Raw genomic sequence first — 18,916 nt, 5'->3', positions numbered from 1 at the left:
TACTCTTGCCTGGAAAATCCCATGGACAGAGGTGTCTGGTAGGCTGCAGTCCATGGGGTCGCTAAGAGTCGGACATGACTGAGCGACTTCACTTTCACTTTTCACTTTCATGCACTGGAGAAGGAAATGGCAACCCACTTCAGTGTTCTTGCGGGGAGAATCCCAGGGATGGGGGAGCCTGGTGGGCTGCCGTCTATGGGGTCGCACAGAGTCCAGCACGACTGAAGCAACTTAGCAGCAGCAGCAGCAACTATTTTATAGAATGGCTATGAAGATTAATATACTGTGTATAAACCTCACAACAGGCAAACAGTATGTACTCAATAAATTATCCACTTACTACTATTTTTTATGATAGTAAACTATCCACTTACTATTATCATAGTTAACCACAAAAGATTATTAAATCCATGTTCCAAAACTGGGGCCTGCAGATTGTCCATCCACAGCTAAAACTGTGGAGAGTAGATTCCTAAAATTGGAGGGAAAATAAGACTCCACCTACATTTTCACTAATCTCTAAACAAAAGTTAGCCTTTGTTTCATTATGAATGCTGGCAACATCAAAGTAGTATCTGAAGGATCTGTAACTTTGCACTAGCAGAAGTCACTATTTTCATATTACATTTCTGATGCTTACAGACATCTCAAAATATTTGTCACCTTTTCGAAATTCCAGCCTTTGTGAGATCTGCTGCTAGATCTTCTCAATTAAGGCATTAGTAAAGAAGCAATACTATGTTATCAATGTATTGGTTTTAATTTCAATACATTGTTTCCTTTGTAATCCAACATTTTTTATTTCACGCACTTAAAAGGATTATTCTGAGAATGGGTCCATAGGTTTCACAAGACTGCCACGGCACAAAACAAAGTTAAGAATCCCTGACTTTCAGTCTATCTCTTTGCTTCCAGAAGGCCAACCAAGTTTTACAATCGAGCACCTGACTGGGTGAGCCCATTCCCATAGTCTCAGGTTTGTTTTCTGTTTATAGCTTGATAGGAAGATATTACTGTTCTGGTGTCTGACTCTGTCAATTAACCTTCGTGTTCAAGGTTCTGTGTTAAGCTGACAGGTTGATTTTCTGGTGCATTCGGTCGACTTGGGGAATATATGTGACTCCCACTGGATGCCAGGCCTTCAATGAAGCTGGGCAATGGTTTCGAAGCGCGGTTCCAGATCAGTAGAATTAGCGTATCCTGGCAGCTTGTTAGATACGCAAATTCTCGGGTCACTCCCCAGACGTCCGAAAACTGAAGCTGCGGGGTGTCTATCAGTCTGTATTTTAAGCCCTGGGGGAGATGTACGCTAGAGTTTGAGAACCACCGTGGTAGACACTCGGAGGACAGCACAATCCTGGGTAGGAGGCCCCCACCTCGACCCTTGGTAGGAACTAACAGGGTTCCTACAACCGGACGGGGCAGGAGATGGGGAAGGGAGGTGATGAGGAGCGAAAGCCGGGACTTTGGGCCTTGTTCTGCTCCTGTACCCCAATTTTACTTAGATTACCCAGGGCCTCGAGGGTGACTGATGGGAGATTATCCGCCTCCCCTCCCCTGGCCCCGCCAGCACCGACCCCTCCGGGCTGCCACTCTACGGCTAGAAAAGACGAGTCAAGGGAAAGTGTGCGAGAGAGCGGAGAGGACAGCCCTAGACAACGAGGGTTCTAGCCAGACAGATCGGCAGCTCGCTAAACCCTTCCCTGCCCAAGCCACCCAGTGCTGGGGGGCGCACACCCTGCTGGGAATTGAGGTCCCGGAAGCCCACCCCTTCCAGGCTTTCCGGACTGTCTTGCCTCGAGAAAACTACAAGTCCCAGAGTGCTCGGCGCGGGCGGGTCACGTGGGAGGGGCGGCGGGCGCGGCTAAATAGTCTCCGTCGGCCATTTTGTGGGAGAAGCTGCAGCGCCGCCTCTTCTTTCGCGTCTTCGCATCCGTTGCCGCCGCCTCTTCCTCCGCCTCCTCCTTCGCCTCTTCCTGCCTCCTCCCGGCTTCCGCCGCCGCCGCCGCCGCTCAAGCCGCATCCCAGCCCCGGGGCCAAGCGTCTCCGTATTTATTTCCGTTTTTTCGCCACTACAGCCTCCTGACACGGTGATCCGGGCGGGCCCCGCAGGAATTTTATCCCCACACCGGCCTCACACTAGTATCGCATGTCCACTATCCAGAACCTCCAATCTTTCGGTAAGAGCGGGTCGCCCCGCCGCCTCCTCCCGCCCGCCGCGTCCTCCGCGCGCCTCTCGGCTGTCCAGCCGCCGCTGCCCGCCCCCGGCGGGGCCGCTCCCCCGCTCCCCGCCTCGCAGGGCCCCCGGTCGCCCTCCCCGCACCCCGAGTGGGGCTTTGTCTCGGCGCCCAGAAGATGGCGACTGGGCCCCGGGCGACCCCCTCCCTGAAGACGGCCCCCGGAGCCCCGGCCGCGGACCCTGTGCCGCCCGCTCCCGGACCGGCCTGCGCCTCGCTTCTGCCTCCTGCCACCTCTGCGACCCTGTGCCGCCCCCAGACCTGCCCTGCTGCTGGCCAGGGGGACGCCGGCCCGGGCCCGGGTGTCGGCGTCCATTAAGCGGTCGGGGCTGTTGTGTGAGCGGCTCTCGGGGGCATTTAGTAGAAGACGCGGCCGATCAGGCCTCTGATCTGTTACAGGGTAGTGGTCCAGTTCTCTACGTGTAGCGCTCTTGATTGAGATATGTGCATCTTTTTCCCAGGCAGAGTTACTGTTAAATGATTAGGAGATATCTGTGAATCTTTCTGTTGTCATCAGAATGTAATCGAGGATGACGCACATTTTTTATAGTGGCTATAAAATTAAGGTCTTAAAATCTCAGGATTATGTTCAACGATAACATTATCCACCTGTAAGCGTTTTTCTCTTACGGTATTGGTGGGCATACCTGTTTAAAAATCTCATTTTGTGAGAGTACCTTAGCGGTTTCATCAATGACCTACGCTTATGACTGCCCCCCACCCCCCCGCGCCCCGCATCCCCACCTGCAGAAAAAAAGCAGAGGCACTAGAACCTTCTTTGCTGAGTGTCTAGATTGTAGCGAACCATATATCTGGAAATTACTAACTAAAAGATATTTTCCTGCTTTGGATTTTTTTGTATTCCCTTTGCAGACCCCTTTGCTGATGCAACTAAGGGTGACGACTTACTCCCGGCAGGGACTGAGGATTACATTCATATAAGAATCCAGCAACGGAACGGCCGGAAGACGCTGACTACTGTTCAGGGCATTGCGGATGATTATGACAAAAAGAAACTTGTGAAAGCTTTCAAAAAGGTAAAGGTGTTAGGAAGAAGAGATTAAAATGTAGTTATTGAAGCACACTTCGAAGTAGGATTATGGTCCACACCTTTACTTGACTGTCAGTGTGGATGAAAATGATTTGACCCAAGGAAACTATGTTCATACTCTTAATTAACATCTAGGTAATCTTAGGGTGGAAATAAAATATCATTGTTATTTGATTCAGTTATGTTGAATCTACTTCTTCAGAAATTTGCCTGTAATGGTACTGTGATTGAACATCCGGAATACGGAGAGGTTATTCAGCTTCAAGGTGACCAAAGGAAAAACATTTGCCAGTTTCTCTTGGAGGTGAGTGATTGGGTGCTTTCTGTACAGACTTGAGATTGCTTCTGACATTGTATTTAAGGGTGACATGGATTATAACTTTATCCTCTGTAGTAAAAAATCATGTGGATGAAGCACATTAATTGTACTCATTTTGAAGACAGGAGTACTGGTTTATTTTGCCATTAGAATGACCTGGTCATTCCTGAGTCCACTGAGGATGTTTTGCGGCATGTCATGATATTCAAATGTGTGTTGAATTTTTATTAACAGTTCATGCCACAAATAATAGTGTTGCAATGACCTGTTAACAGTGATACTTTTTAATGACTGCTCTGTCTTCTTAGGAATGAATTTATATGTTAGTGATGCTGCTAAATTTTATTTTGCAGGTTGGCATTGTCAAGGAGGAACAGCTTAAGGTTCATGGATTCTAAAATGAACCTGAACACGTGGAGGATTTCTTGAATAATTTTGTTCTCTGACCCAGTTTGGCTGCCTTGTGAAATGATTCTCTGCAGTAAATGGACTTTTCATTTATTTAATCATTCAAGCTTCCATTCACATCTGCATGATTACAGAAAACATGGGGTATGTAGGCTAGTAACACATAAGAAAATTGCAGTAAGATGGTAATGAAACCCCGTATTCATCTTAACATGTTTCCAATGGAAAAGATTTTGTTTTGAGTGTTTATTTGTCTATTCAGTTTATTACTTTTCACTTGATTAAATTTTTTTGTTGTATTAAACCATGTATGTTGCAGCTTAACAATAAAAAAAAATATCTATGAGTCCTTTTGTGGTCAGTTAGGCTCCCACATCCAGGCACGTAACGTACACCTATAGTTTGTCTTTCATAATTGGCGTTCTCATTTTGTTTATTCTTTCTGATTAATTTCAGATGCTTTTAAAGCTAGAGGAGAACCTTTGTTATATGTAATTTTTGTTCTTTACTGACTGACTTAAAAATAAGAAACAATATAAGGTCGGTCAAAACCAAGAATTTATCAGAAAGTACTGTTAAATTGTTGAGAAGAAACATAGTTTGAACTTTATTAGCACATAGAATTCTTGTGGTTCTTTTATTGGTTATATTACTGGGATGCCAACATAAGTCTGTCTCTAACTGCCAGACAATAAAGTAGGTTCCTGACATAAATTTAGTCAGAGGTGCTGCCTTGCAAGTGTGGGTGGGTGGGTGGTGCTACTGCTCTACAGATGGAAGAAAGACATTGTTTGGGGTTGGGGTTAACTTGCCTAGAGTGCCAGAAAGTGACAGTTGGGGTGGCAGCCAAGGGCTTCCAACCAGGGAAGTCATATTCTCCCACTAAGTCCTGGTTTGGTGTCTGCTTCACCAGGAGGAAGAACCATAGGCGACAGTGCATGGGGCCTGGGAGCAGTGTGAGAAATTGGAGAGCTAACAGTTGCTGCTTAGGAGGCTGCTGCTGCTTATCCTCTTTGAGTTCCAGAATTCTGCTTTTTTATTGAGCCATCATTATTTGCTCAATTATATGAGGCTTACCTTGTGGCTCAGATGGTAAAGAATCCACCTGCAATGCAGGAGACCCGGCTTCAAGAAGATCCCCTGGAGAAGGGAATGGCTACCCACTCCAGTGTTCTTGCCTGGAGAATTCGACAGACAGAGAGCCCAGCCGGCAGTCCGGAGAGTTGCAAAGAGTTTGAAGGACTGAGCAACTAACACTTTCACAAGTTGTGTCCTTAAAACCATTTAGCCCAGACAGAAAAATGCATCTACAGTAGTCACCCCTTTATCCAAGGAGTATCTATTCCAGACCCTGAGTGGATATCTGAAACTGCAGACAGTATCAAACCCGGTAAACAGCATATACTATGTGGGTATGCTGGAGAAAGGGATGAATCTGGTCTTGCCCAGATGGAGCAGGTTGAGATTCCATCTCATGCTGCCCAGGATGGTGCCCAGTATTAAACCTATGAGTTGTTTATCCCTAGAATTTTCCATCTAAATTTGTTTTGGACCACAGGTAACAAAGTGCAGAAAGAGAAATCTCAGATAAGGAGGGAACTGTTAGATGGACGCATGCTTTTAAGCTAAATGCAATGGGATAATGATGTGGAAAATGTCACTGCATTCCATTCCCGCTGAATTCTTGCTCCCGTTTTGATGGTACTGCTTTTGGAAAATAAAATCAGCCCCCACAGTTTCCCTCTGGAGGATACTTGATAGGTTTTGTGACTTTCTCACCCCATCCTACCTCTAAGCAGGAGAGACTGGGAATATTGAGAAGTAAGTACACCAGGAAACGGTGCCAAACTTGGTAAGCTCATTCCTGAAAAACAGCAATTTGACCAGGAAGGTCAGAGGCATGGAGAATCTTCTAATTTGAGAAATCTTCTCTTTTCTACCTGTAACATAACCATTCCATCTCACATTGAGAGGTGCTGGGGGAACAGAAAATACAGTAGACACATTAACACACTGAAGTGTTGCTTCATCTAGGGAGGTCTGAGGCGGTGCAGGGAAAAGAACTGTCTGTTGAGATGGAACAGGAACATAGGCGGATCAGGGAAGGCTTGTTAAACTGTTCCCCAGAAATAAGCTCTTGGCCTGATCCTCTGGCCTGTGAGCCCCAGATACATGCTTGCACTTGTCACCTATAGGGCAGTCCTCATCCTTAGAGCAAGAACAGTATCATGTACCCTTGTCTTTGAGCAATACAACAGAATAGCTACACATGTCTACAATTTTACTGAAAGCAGTCAAAGTCACCTGAAGTGGGGAAGCTGTCCCACAGGGAGCCTTAGAGATACCTAAGAGCAAAGCTCGGTGTTGTCTGCTTCAAGGGCTGCAACGCTTGTCTGCAAAAGCGACGAGGTGGTATTGTGGAACAGGTGGGAGAGTACGTCCTACAGTCGTGGCTACGCAGCTAAAATACCAAGCCAAGTGGTATCTCCTTGTGCCTCTGTGGGAAGGTTGTGATCTGTAGATTTTTAGTGGTCTGTACTTTGAACTATCGAGAGTAGAGGACTAATAGACTTGTCCCTGAACCTCTACGCTCGGTAGAGGTTTCGGTGAAGCCAATGGGAAATTGACCTTTGGTTGATTGAGGCACAGCCTGAGTAGACTGCTGCTATAGCAACAATGCCCTCTGCCATTCGATCCTGGCCCCACAGGAGGCAGAGGAAAACCTGGGGGTTGGGGGTGCCCCCTTGAGTTTAGGAACTCAAGAGCTGTTTGTTCTCTGAACCACCCTAGAAAGAGGGTGGCTCTCAACTTAGGGAAGGAACAGTCCTAGTCCCGATCAGATACACTTAACCAAAATAACTTGAGACGCACAGAATGGTAACAGCCGTCTGTGTGCCTTCTGTCGCCAGCTGGGCTCCAGCGAAAGGAATGGGCAGTTAGGGCTTAGGCAGAATCAAGCTCATTAGATTGCCTACACAGACTTGTTCAGTGGGCCTGTGAGGTTTCCCCACACCAAGCAGAATTGGGCGTGGGAAGGAAATGAGGCAGGCAAGGCCCTGCTGTATCTAAAACCTAAGAAAATTCTCACTCGCAGTGGACAGCAACCAGCTGCCCTTGCTTGACAAGCCACATTGTGCCTGTCTGGGATCACGGGGGCCAAGTGAATCGGCTAGTGAGTCAAGCAGGAGTAAACCCATGTAAAGGTGCCTTCAGTACTGATGGCTCCTTTCACATGGCTATGTGGGCATTTAACTCCCTTTTCATCTGGATAGTGGAAGCTTGGAAAAAGAAAAGCCCTAAGCCGGAGGAATGGCCGTATTTCTTCACTCCTGGAAAACCATTCATGGGGGCACGAGTGCCAGCAGAGGAGGGAACACCACGCCATCCCTGGATGTTCCCAATCCAGGCATGTTGTGTCAGATGACAGGTGGCCTGTGGGGTTCTCTGGTCTACTGTTTAGTCACTTAAGTCATCCAACTCTTGTGACCCCATGGTCTGTAGCCCGCCCGGCTCCTTTGAGTGGTTTGCCATTTCCTTCTCCAGGAGCTCTTCCTGACCCAGGGATCAAACCCACGTCTCCTGCATCGGCAGGCAGGTTCTTTACCACTGAGCCACAAGGGAAGCCCTCTCTGTCCTTGTGGAGAACTTAAAGGGCAATTTAAACTGGGCACTGGCAGTGAGGATGCCAGTGTGAGGTGGCCTGTTAGCTCATCAGCCTGATTCTGAATCTAGCAGGGGGAGCAGTAGATCTGTGAACTGAGGGCAGGATCCGAATCTGGTGCTTTCATCTCACACCAGTGAACAGCCTGCAGACTTCTTTTTATGCAAAAAACAATTACACAGAGATAAACACCATTCATTCAGTGCACAAAGGGGAAAGTGAAAGTGAAGTCGCTCAGTCGTGTCCGACTGTGACCCAGGCAAGAGTGCTGGAGTGGGTTGCCATTTCCTTCTTCAGAGGATCTTCCCGACCCAGGAATTGAACCTGAGTCTCCTGCATTGAAGGCAGACACTTCACCATCTGAGCCACCAGGGAAGCCTTGCACAAAGGGGACTAAAGTTCAAAGCTAAATTCCCCTCCTAGAAATCTAAGTAATCTTGGCCCTCCAAGCTGGGCTTCTGCTGCAGCCCTCCACTCTAGCCTGGAAGGTCTCTGGGCCTACAGGATGGTCCGGAAGGAAGCTAGCTGTAACCACTATGTTTGTCTCCATGTGTCTTTCATCCATTATCAGGACCCCAGGCCCACCTCCTCAGTTACTGGGCAGGGAACCGCATACAGTCTGGAGAGTGGAGATACATCAGAAAGTACTTTAATCCACATCACCCATGACTGATTCCATGGGGAAAACATCACCAAGGATTTAAAGAATGGTATAATCTCTTGAGGGATTCTGGGTCGATTTCCCTGGAGTAGGAAATGGCAACCCACTCAAGCATTCTTGCCTGGGAAATCCCATGGACCGAGGAGCCTGGTGGGTTACAGTCCCTGGGGTCGCAGAGAGTCGAGCTGAATGCAACTGAGCACACACCTAACCCTTGAAGCAGGGAAAGGGCCATCCACTCCCTGGCCACTGACGTCTACTCCAAGTGCCCAGCTGCTGTTAACTTGTTAAAGTGCAGGAAACATTAACCTGGTACTCAGAGCCACGAGAACCACTAGCAGCCTACTCAATGGATTAAGACTGTTGAAATGAAACACCATAGGGCACCAAGGGAATGATTTTATGTAAGTAAGGACATGGAGCAACAGACTGGTTCCAAACTGGGAAAGGAGTACGTCAAGGCTGTATGCTGTCACCCTGCTTATTTAACTGCTATGCAGAGTACATCATGAGAAACGCTGGGCTGGAAGAAGCCCAAACTGGAATCAAGATTGCCGGGAGAAATATCAATAACCTCAGACATGCAGATGACACCACACTTATAGCAGAAAGCGAAGAAGAGCTAAAAAGCCTCTTGATGAAAGTGAAAGAGGAGAATGAAAACGTTGGCTTAAAGCTCAACATGCAGAAAACAAAGATCACGGCATCCGGTCCCATCACTTCATGGCAAATAGATGGGAAACAGTGGAAACAATGACAGACTTTATTTTGAGGGGCCTCCAAAATCACTGCAGATGATGACTGCAGCCATGAAATTACTTGCCCCTTGGAAGAAAAGCTATGACCAACTTAGCATGTTAAAAAGCAGAGACATTACTTTGCCAACAAAGGTCTGTCTAGTCAAAGCTTTGGTTTTTCCTGTAGTCATGTATGGATGTAAGAGGTGGACTATAAAGAAAGCTGAGTGCTGACGAATTGATGATTTTGAACTGTGGTGTTGGAGAAGACTTGAGAGTCCCTTGGACTGCAAGATCAAACTAGTCCATCCTAAAGGAAATCAGTCCTGAATATTCACTGGAAAGACTGATGCTGAAGCTGAAACTCCAATACTTTGGCCACCTGATGCAAAGAACTGACTCACTGGGAAAAACCCTGATGCTGGGAAAGATTGAAGGCAGGAGAAGAAGGGGACAACAGAGGATGAGATAGTTGGATGGCATCACCGATGGACATGAATTTGGGTAAACTCCGGGAGTTGGTGATGGACAGGGAGGCCTGGCGTGCTGCAGTCCATAGGGTCACAAAGAGCTGGACACAACTGAGTCACTGAACTGAACTGAACTGAAAGAGGAAGATAGTAAGAGCAAGTATGCAGTCCTTTACCACCCCCTTGTGGCCACTTAAAAAACTTGTTTACTCTTGACGGTTTGTAAATTACAGAAGCTTTAAGTTGTTGCAGGCATCACTAAAGCATCAGCTAATAGGTTTAATTTTGTCATCCCTCAAATGTTATGCAAAAATTGATCTAGCCAACAATCTTTTATCATTGCAATCCATAGAAATATATTTTGGTTTGCTTTTACCTGGGAGAGATAAGAAAATGCTTTCATAGTCTTGCCCTGGGGATGTATAAAGCCACCTCACCTATTATCTATCCCAGTGTTAATAGAAGGAATTTAATTCAAATGTAAACAGAGACATCTGTTTATAGCCTCCAGAGAATGGATGATTAAGCTAGAAAACAACCAAGGCTTCTGCTAAATTGTCACCCGTTGGGAAACAATCTGGAGTTTTACACACACAAGAGACTGACCCAGACTTGCTTGTGAGCACGCAGGAGTCTCCAGCAGAGGCGTGGGTCCGCGGTGGCCTGCTGCAGGGTCGGGGGCACTGAGTGCAGTGCGTGCGTGGGACCTTTTGAAGGAGGTCACCGTTATCTTCATCACCTCCACAACAGTTTGGCCTCAGGTCAAACAACAGGGAGGGAACACAGTCTTGCCCATCAACAGAAAATCAGACTAAAGATTTACTGAGCATGGCCCCAACCATTAAAACAAGACCCAGTTTCCCCCTCAGTCAGTCTCTCCCATCAGGAAGCTTCCATAAGCCTCTTATCCTTCTCCATCAGAGGGCAGACAGAATGAAAACCACAATCACAGAAAACTAACCAACCTGATCACATGGACCACAGCCTTGTCTAGCTCAATGTAACTATGAGCCATGCCGTATAGGGCCACCCAAGACAGACGGGTCGTGGTGGAGAGTTCTGACAAAACTGGAGAAGGGAATGGCAAACCACTTCAGTATTCTTGCCTTGAGAACCCCACTAACAGTATGAAAAGGCAAAAAGATAGGATACTGAAAGAGGAACTCCCCAGGTGGGTAGGTGCCCAATATGCTACTGGAGATCAGTGGAGAAAGAAGAGACAGAGCCAAAGCAGAAGCAACACCCAGTTATGGATGTGACTGGTGATGGAAGTAAAGTCTAATGCTGTAAACACCAATACTGCATAGGAACCTGGAATGCTAGGTCCATGAATCAAGGCAAATTAGAAGTGGTCAAACAGGAGATGGCAAGAGTGAAAGTGAAGCTAAGTGAAGTTGCTCAGTCGTGTCCAACTCTTTGCGATCCCATGGACTGTAGCCTACCAGGCTCCTTCATCCATGGAATTTTCCAGGCAAGAGTACTGGAGTGGGTTGCCATTTTCCTTCTCCAGGGTTAGGTCCATGAGTCAAGGCAAATTGGAAGTGGTCACACAGGAGATGGCAAGAGTGAACATCGACATTTTAGGAATCAGTGAACTAAAATGGACTGGAAGGGGTGAATTTAACTCAGATGACCATTACATCTACTTTACACAAGCACACATGCCATAAATACATAGTGCCCTCAGTTTAAACCTCTGTCTTGGACCAACACACAGGTAAGTGTGACTCTCTGGCCACTGGAGTCACACCCACTTAGAGGGCCTCTTGAACACTAGCAACCTTTCTCTGGGAAAAGTAGTGACTGGGCTCCCTTAAAGCCCTGACATCCTCAATGATGCCACTGCCTTAGGCCTAAAGAACCCGGAACACGACTCACTTGGTAGATCAGCCATTAGTAATATGTTCGCTTGGAGAGCCTCTGGCAGATCTCACCTTCACAAGTGAGGGAAGCCTAATGGGAGCTCATTGGTAGCCTGGAAATTGTTCAGGGATTTGATTCTAGGTGAGTTGAGGATGGCATCACAAGAGGGCATCTGACCAGAGAATCTCCCCAGGGAGGTGTTGGGAGGTATAACTTCAGAAAATGTACCATCTCTAACAAAAAATCCTTCGACACTTCCACATTTTAACCAAGCATTGTCCCTCATTCTCTCACTTCCCTTGCAACAAAAGTAAAAAATGGCCAACCTCTTTTCAACACTTGTAACCTAGAGTTCTGAGTACCTTTTGTACATCCGCTCATGTAATTCTCACAGACTTCATGACGCAGGATAGCTTCCCTGGCTTACCATTATAATTATCTCCTTGCAAATACCCTTGTATACTTTGATCTTGTCTCCTTCCTTTGTACTCATGTGTCAAAATGCTACGCTTATTAAACTCCCCTCGTGGCTCCGTACCTACACAGGACAGCTGGCAGTGGTGGGAGGGAAACAGTGGTTCCGCGCCCTGTCCCTTCATCCGCACCCTCCATCTTACACAGTTGAAGGCTTTGCCTCGTCCTTCACTGAGGTGTTTGAAGCTCCTGCATTTTTCCATCTTCAAATTTTCTCATCTAAGGCAATGGTGTACACTCTGTCTTCTTTTCCGTTTGTAATGGATGAAGGGTACTTGCTCCCATTAAAACTAAGCCCTCAATTTGCATCCTCTTCTCAATGAATTATCACTGCCATTACCCTCCTTTTTCTGAACCATCAATTTCTCCCTCCCTACTTGATCCTTTTCTCTCTCTTTTTTTTTTTTTTTGCTTTTAAAACAAAATGTTTATTTTTAATTGGAGGAGGATAATTGCTTTAAAATATTGTGTTGGTTTCTGCCACACATCGACATGAATCAGCCACAGGCATATGTATGTCCCCTCTCTCTTGAACCTCCCTCCCACCTCCCACCCCATCCCACATCATACAGCAAATTCCCACTGGCTATTTTATACATGGCAATTAAATTTCCATGCTGCTCTCTCAATTTATCCCACTGTCTCCTTCCCCAACTGTGTTCACAAGTCTGTTCTCTCTGTCTGCCTCTCTATTCCTGCCCTGCAAATATGTTCATCAGTGCCATGTTTCTAGATTCCATAGAGATGCATTAATATGTGATATTTGTTTTCCTCTTTCTGACTTACTTCATTCTGTATAATAGGCTCTAGATTCATCGACCTCATTAGAACTGACTCAAATGTGTCCCTTTTAATGCCTGAGTAATATTCCATTGTAAATATGTACCACCCAACTGTATCCTTTTCATCAGATACAAATATCCCCTAATATTTCCCATCTTTCAAATGCAGGCATACCTCCAGAGATATTGTGGTTCTGTTCCAGCCCACAGCAATAAAGTGAATATTGTAATAAACAGAGCTCACCATGCAGCCACTATGAAAAATAGTATGGAGGTTCCTCAAAAAGCTAAAACTAGGGTTGCCATATGATCCAGCAATCCCACTCCGGGGCAAATATCCAGACAAAACTAATTCAAAAAGATACACGCACCTCTAAGTTCATAGCAGCACTATTTACAACAGCCAAGACATGGAAACAACCCACACATCCATCAGCAGATTAGTGGATAAAGATGTGATGGTTAACATACACAATGGAATATTAGCTGGTTATAAAAGGAATGAAATAATGCCATTTGCAGCAACATGGATGGAGATGATCATACTAAGCGAAGTCAGAGAAAAACACCATTTGATATCACTTATACATGGAATCTAAAATACAATGCAAATAAATCTATTTATGAAACAGAAACAGACTCACAGAATTTTTGGATCTGTCCCCAAAAGCAAAGGCAACAAAAGTGAATATAAACAAGTGGGACTACATCAAATTAAAAAGCTTCTGTGCAGAAAAGAAAGCCATCTACAAAATGAAAAGGCAACCTACTGAGTGAGAGAAGATATTTGCAAATCATATATCAAATAAGCAGTTAATATCCAAAATATGTTAAGAATTTAAACAACTTAATAGCAAAAACAAACAATGGAATTTGTGAAATGGGCAGAGGATCTAGATATTTTCCCAAAGACCTAGAGATGGTCAACAGACACATGCGAAGATGTTTAGCACCACTAATTATCAGGGAAATGCAAATCAAAATCACAATGGGATATCACCTCATACCTGTTAGAATGGCTATTATCATAAAGACAAGAAATAACAGTGTTGGAGAGGGTATGGACAAAAGGGAACCCTCATACACTGTGGGAATGTAAATTTGTACAGGCACTATGGAAAACAGTATGCAGTTTCCTCAAAAAATTAAAAATAGAGCTACCATTCAATCTAGCAATTTCACTCCTGGATATTTATCCAAAGAAAATGAAAATACTAATTTGAAAAGATATATGCACACCTATGTTTGCTGCAGCTTAGTTTACAACAGCCAAGATAGGGAAGCACTCTAAGTGTTCGTCAATAGATGAACGAACAAAGCTGCTGCTTTTTAGTCGCTAAGTGGAGTCCGACTCTTTGCAACCTCATGGACTGTCGCCCGCCAGGCTCCTCTGTCCGTGGGATTTCCCAAGCAAGAATACTGCAGCGGGTTGCCATTTCCCTCTCCAGACAGGGTAAAGAAGATGTGATAAATATATATACGATGGCATCCTCCGCAAGCTACATCCCTGTCACTCCATGTGTCACTCTCCTCAACTAGTGTATTTGGAGACAATCAGGTGTTAATGTAATTCTCTGAAGACAGCGCTGCTTTTCACTCTCTAATTCTCTGTTACAGTGTGGCAGGGATACCTTTTGTAAAGTTGGAAAAGAATAGTAGCTGCAGTACCTGCATTTGGCCAATAGATGATGCTATTGGCCTACTTAAATCCAGCCCTTGCAGCCCCTGGAGAAGGGCATGGCCACCCACTCCAGGATTCTTGCCTAGAGAATCTCATGGACAAGGGAACCTGGTGGGCAACAGTCCATGGAATCGCGAAGAGTGGGACATGACTGACACGACTTAGCACACATGGCACACATCAGTGGTAGTGTCAGCCGCTCAGTCGTGTCTGACTCTTTGTAACCCCACGGACTATAGCCCACCAGGCTCCCTGGTCTGTGGGATTTCCCAGGCAGGAATCCTGGAGTGGGTTGCCATTCCCTTCTCCAGGGGAATCTTCCTGACCTAGGGATGGAACCTGGGTTTCCTGAATTGCAGGTGGATTTTTCACCATCTAACACAAGGGAATCCCTTTGCTTGTCTTTGAGTTTGTTTTAGAGAAGACCTGAAAGTCAGAAGAAATTGAGAGGTTCTACAAAACTGGCTAAACTCTCAAATGCTCCAGGCACTCAAGGGGAAAAAAAAAAAAAAAAAAAACACTTTGGTTTAAAAACTACAGGAAAATGTCCCTCCTGGGACTTACTCCCCTTTGTCGTGATGTCTAAGTGACCTGCTCGGCCATTCGCTGGAGATGCCTCCCTTGGCACAGTCACCTGGCTGGCTTGTTTTGGACTGCAGATGAGCAGGTCTCCTGGAACTCACTTTCAAGGATTAAAAAAGAGGCTTTAGTTGGGAATAATTTTCCACCAGAGTGAAACTGAACATAGGAGTCATGATTTCTGAGGGAGATGTATCCTCTTTGGAGCAAGTGTAAGTCACTATAAATTTCTGGAATGAAACTTGAATAATTTCATTTTAATGAAATTACATGTTGAGGGCTTTAAATTGTTCAGATCTTCCACCTTCAGGTACTTTTTAAAAGGAAATCACCAAAAAAATAAATAAATAAATAAAGGAAATCACCAGAGGGAAGTGTTAGGAACAATGGAAAGGTTTAGGTCGTGTTTTAAAAAGGTGATATGGCAATGGGCCCATGAGCCCCGTAAGTGCCCCCAAATTTGTGGATCTAGCCATTTCTTATCCCCATGAGATCCCTGAGAGCCACGTACCTAAAGCACAAGGCACATGTAATTACTGCTTGGTCACTGCACCCCAGGCCTGCATCTCCCCTGTAGGTCTCCAGGGAGACTGGCTCTTAGTTCCTAGCCCCAGTTTCCTTCTCTCAGGTCCAACATCTGAACGAAGAACAGAGGGGCACATGAGACGAAGAGATGGCCAGGTGCCCCTGAGACCAGTTTTCTCTGATTGAGATGAAACCGCTGGGGAGAGAGGCTGTGCTCAAAGGCATCACCTTTTAACAGCCATGTTTGGTACCATGGAATGTCACCCTCCACCCAACCACCAAAAAAACATCACTAGGCTAGAGCAGAGGCTGAGTCGCCCTGAAATACATGCACTGAAGCCTCGGGCCCTCACCTGTCCAGGCCTTCTCTAGGTCCCTGAGCCCAGATCTGCATGTGTGTGCTTAATTTTTCCTGTCTTGAAGAATGTCTCTAAACCTGTACAAGCATCGGGTCCCTGCAGACTGGGGATGTTCCTGCTCTGAGAAACGTGAGTTGGGAAACTGGGAAATGGTCAAGCAGTGAGTATCAGCCACTGTGGCTTTCTGAAAGGAGTCACGTCAGCAGTCCTGAGAGGGGCAGGAGCAACGGGCAAGCAAAGCTTTGTCTACAAAGAAATGATGAGCCTCATTAGGCAGGGGGGCTACAGGGAAGGTGAACATGTCTCCCGGGGTTGTGATGGGGAGCAAATGAGTAAATGAGATGATTCCATAAAGGTCTGAGCATGTGCTCTGCAGAGTCAATGGTTGCTAAACTTTATTATTTTTATCATCAGTGTAATTATGAATTATTTGCATCATTACAATGTCATGGTGAAGATCTGCTAACTCCATTTGTTGGGGTCCCTGAAGCTTCCATGGGTCCAGTTTCAGTCACTTCTAAGTCCTGGTACAATGAAGGTTTCTTTTTCTAATTTCCATTAAAGTCTGTCTCCTTCATTGCTCTATCGTATTCTCACAATAAACTCCCACCTTTCCGAGGACAAGGACTAACTCTGGCAGGCATCATCTCACTGGTGCCTCCAGCAAGGTAAGGCAGGTGAGCTGAGCCCCATTTCACAGGTGAGGAGACTGTGGCTCCAGGAGCTGCTGGGCCTCACAGAGAGTTCCAGAGCCAGTGCGTGACCAGAACAACCCTTGACCTAAAAGGTGCCTTTCTGAGGGTCCAGTGACCTTTCTGAGCAGTTAGTTCAGCTTGGCAGTGGGCCTAACAACCGCCCAGCAGTTGGAATGGTATCTCTGTGGTGCCTTCCATACCGGGTTCCACGTACCTATCAAAGTGCCTTTCCTTCTTTCTTGATTTTGTTTCCCAACGAGGTAGCCCCTCCTGCTGGTCCTCTTACTAAGTCAGCTTTAGGTGGTTTGTGAGACCTGGACCAGTCCACACTGTCTCTGCTCTGCACAGAAACCCAAAGCCACCGAACTGGGTGCACCCCCTCCTCTCCGTGCCCACACCCACAGCAGGGGTGTTATCTGGCTAAGTGCTTCTTGATACCCATGAGAGGCAGGTCTGGCCCCGAGAAACCCCTTCCATCTGGTCTTTCAAAGATGGCTGTTTGAGGGGCCCAGGACAGGGAGTCTGCAAGGCATGGGGACAAATTTGATTCTAAACCTGGGAACTATTTTGCATTTGCTACCCCAGACTCTGTCCACACTGGTTCTCTGTGTTTTCATTACCATATTTTTCAACATCTTTTCATCCCCTTTGCAAGAGAAAAAGAAAGGTGTCCCACAGAAGTGCAGGGGAAACTGATTACACACAAGCCCAGGAGGGAGGTTCATTATTACCTGCCTGCACTAACGACCCAAGAGGAAACAGGCAGCCCCATCTACAGTGGACTTTTACCTTTAATTAAACTTTAATTCACTCATGCCTTGTCCTTGGGGCCACATGCTGCTGGGAATCAATGCCAAGGAAACTGGACTCAGGCCAGGGCCTCCTGGAAGAACATGCAGAAGCATCACTGAGTAAAAATAGCTTTTCCTAACTATTAAATCCAATGATCTACTCAGGGGGCCAAAGAGAACTCTTCCAAAGGAAGCCCCTGGAGCTGCCTACGGGCAAAAAAGACAGATGCTTTCAGTAAACAACCCTACCCCGACACACACACACACACACACACACACACACACACTTGAACAAACGGCTTATGCAGTTACCCATTTAAATTCATCTCATCTCTGGTGGGAGCCATTGTTAATGCCTTGCACCTATATAGATTTCCTTCACAGTGGGATTATGCTGTTCATGCTGCCTTGGAATCTGACCTTTTTAACTTCACAGCATATCACGACCATTTCCCTATGCCATTAGACATTAAGATGTGATTGGTTACAGTCACAGTGTACTTTCCATAGATGCCAGCACCAGCATGTTATATATCCCATCCTATGTGCTCTTTCTACAGTGTGACACTGACATGACTCTATCAAGAGGTGGGGTCTGTGTTTCCTTCTTCTCAACCCCACCAGGCTTTTGTAATCGCTGTGTAAGTAGAATGTGTCATAGATGACGCTGTGTGATTTGCACAGCAGGTCATAAAAGGCAATATGGCTGCTGCCTGGCTCTCCTCCTTTCTTTTCAACCTTGGAACCAAGACTCCACATTGTGAGGAAGTCCAAGCTGCATGGAAAAGCCACACGTGACTGTTCCAGCTGACATACCCACTTGGGCTCTAGCTGATTATCAGCATCCGCAACAGAACTTCGTATCATTCCAGCCTTTAAGTTAGCCAGCTGAGGGCCCAGACATGGGCATGGAGCAGAGATGAGCCGTCTCCACTCTGTCCACAAAAAACCATGAGTGATGATAAAGGATATGGTTAGATAACTAAATACTGTTGTGTTGCGTGAATACACAATAATTCCCCTTTTTTGGGTTCCTGATTGTCTCCAATTTTTTGTTGTTGTTATAAATAACACTGAAATGGGTCTCCATATAGCTGATTTTTTGCCTAATTAATCATCTAGTACCTTAAAGATAAATTTAGAGACGTGCAATAACCAGGTCAAAAGCTATGATCATTTCACCAGGAAGCAATGACTGAGTCAGTTTACACTCCCACCAGTTGTATACGAGAATATGTGAAAGCATGCAGTGAGTTATTCTTAGTCACCATCCTCTGGCAACTTCACATTTCTTTTCCTCAGACTGACATCCCCAACCTCTGTTGGTCACATTTTTAAGTCTATAATTCTGGGGTTCAGAAACAAATTACTGGATGCCATCTTGGGAGTTGCTCAAGTCCAGGAGTGGATGGGAACTGCTGGTGGTGGGAACCTGGGGCCCAGCAGCTTTGCTCAGAACAAAGGGTCCCAGGGGCTGTCAAGGCTGATCACACTACAGACCAGAGGCTTTTTCTGCCCAGATGAAGCATGAATTGTATTGCAGTTAGTCCCAGCTTGAGGCAAGAGGGCTGGCCTTTTGTACCCATGTCAATCACTCATTGGCTGTGGGCTGCCCTGGGCAGG

General features: G+C 46.0%; 1 protein-coding gene across 1 annotated transcript; it reads left to right on the top strand.

The window, feature by feature from the left end:
• Window positions 1-1,897: 1,897 nt before the first annotated feature.
• On the top strand, window positions 1,898-4,447 carry EIF1B (eukaryotic translation initiation factor 1B). The gene is made up of 4 exons (XM_052641494.1): window positions 1,898-2,180; window positions 3,111-3,274; window positions 3,491-3,592; window positions 3,961-4,447. Exons 1-4 carry the CDS (start codon window positions 2,150-2,152, stop codon window positions 4,003-4,005), a joined length of 342 nt encoding a protein of 113 aa, XP_052497454.1. The 5' UTR covers window positions 1,898-2,149; the 3' UTR covers window positions 4,006-4,447.
• Window positions 4,448-18,916: the final 14,469 nt, after the last annotated feature.

Source organism: Budorcas taxicolor, chromosome 1, assembly GCF_023091745.1.
Source record: "Budorcas taxicolor isolate Tak-1 chromosome 1, Takin1.1, whole genome shotgun sequence".
Classification (NCBI taxonomy): domain Eukaryota; kingdom Metazoa; phylum Chordata; class Mammalia; order Artiodactyla; family Bovidae; genus Budorcas; species Budorcas taxicolor.
Note: the sequence above shows the minus strand (reverse complement) of the source record. Positions and strands in the feature narration are given on the sequence as shown.

Excerpts from the sequence above, each read along its gene's own strand:
- EIF1B (XM_052641494.1), top strand. The coding sequence starts at position 2,150 with ATGTCCACTATCCAGAACCTCCAATCTTTCG. Across the intron at positions 2,181-3,110 it reads CCAGAACCTCCAATCTTTCG|ACCCCTTTGCTGATGCAACT; the intron begins GTAAGAGCGGGT and ends TTCCCTTTGCAG. Across the intron at positions 3,593-3,960 it reads TTTGCCAGTTTCTCTTGGAG|GTTGGCATTGTCAAGGAGGA; the intron begins GTGAGTGATTGG and ends TTTATTTTGCAG.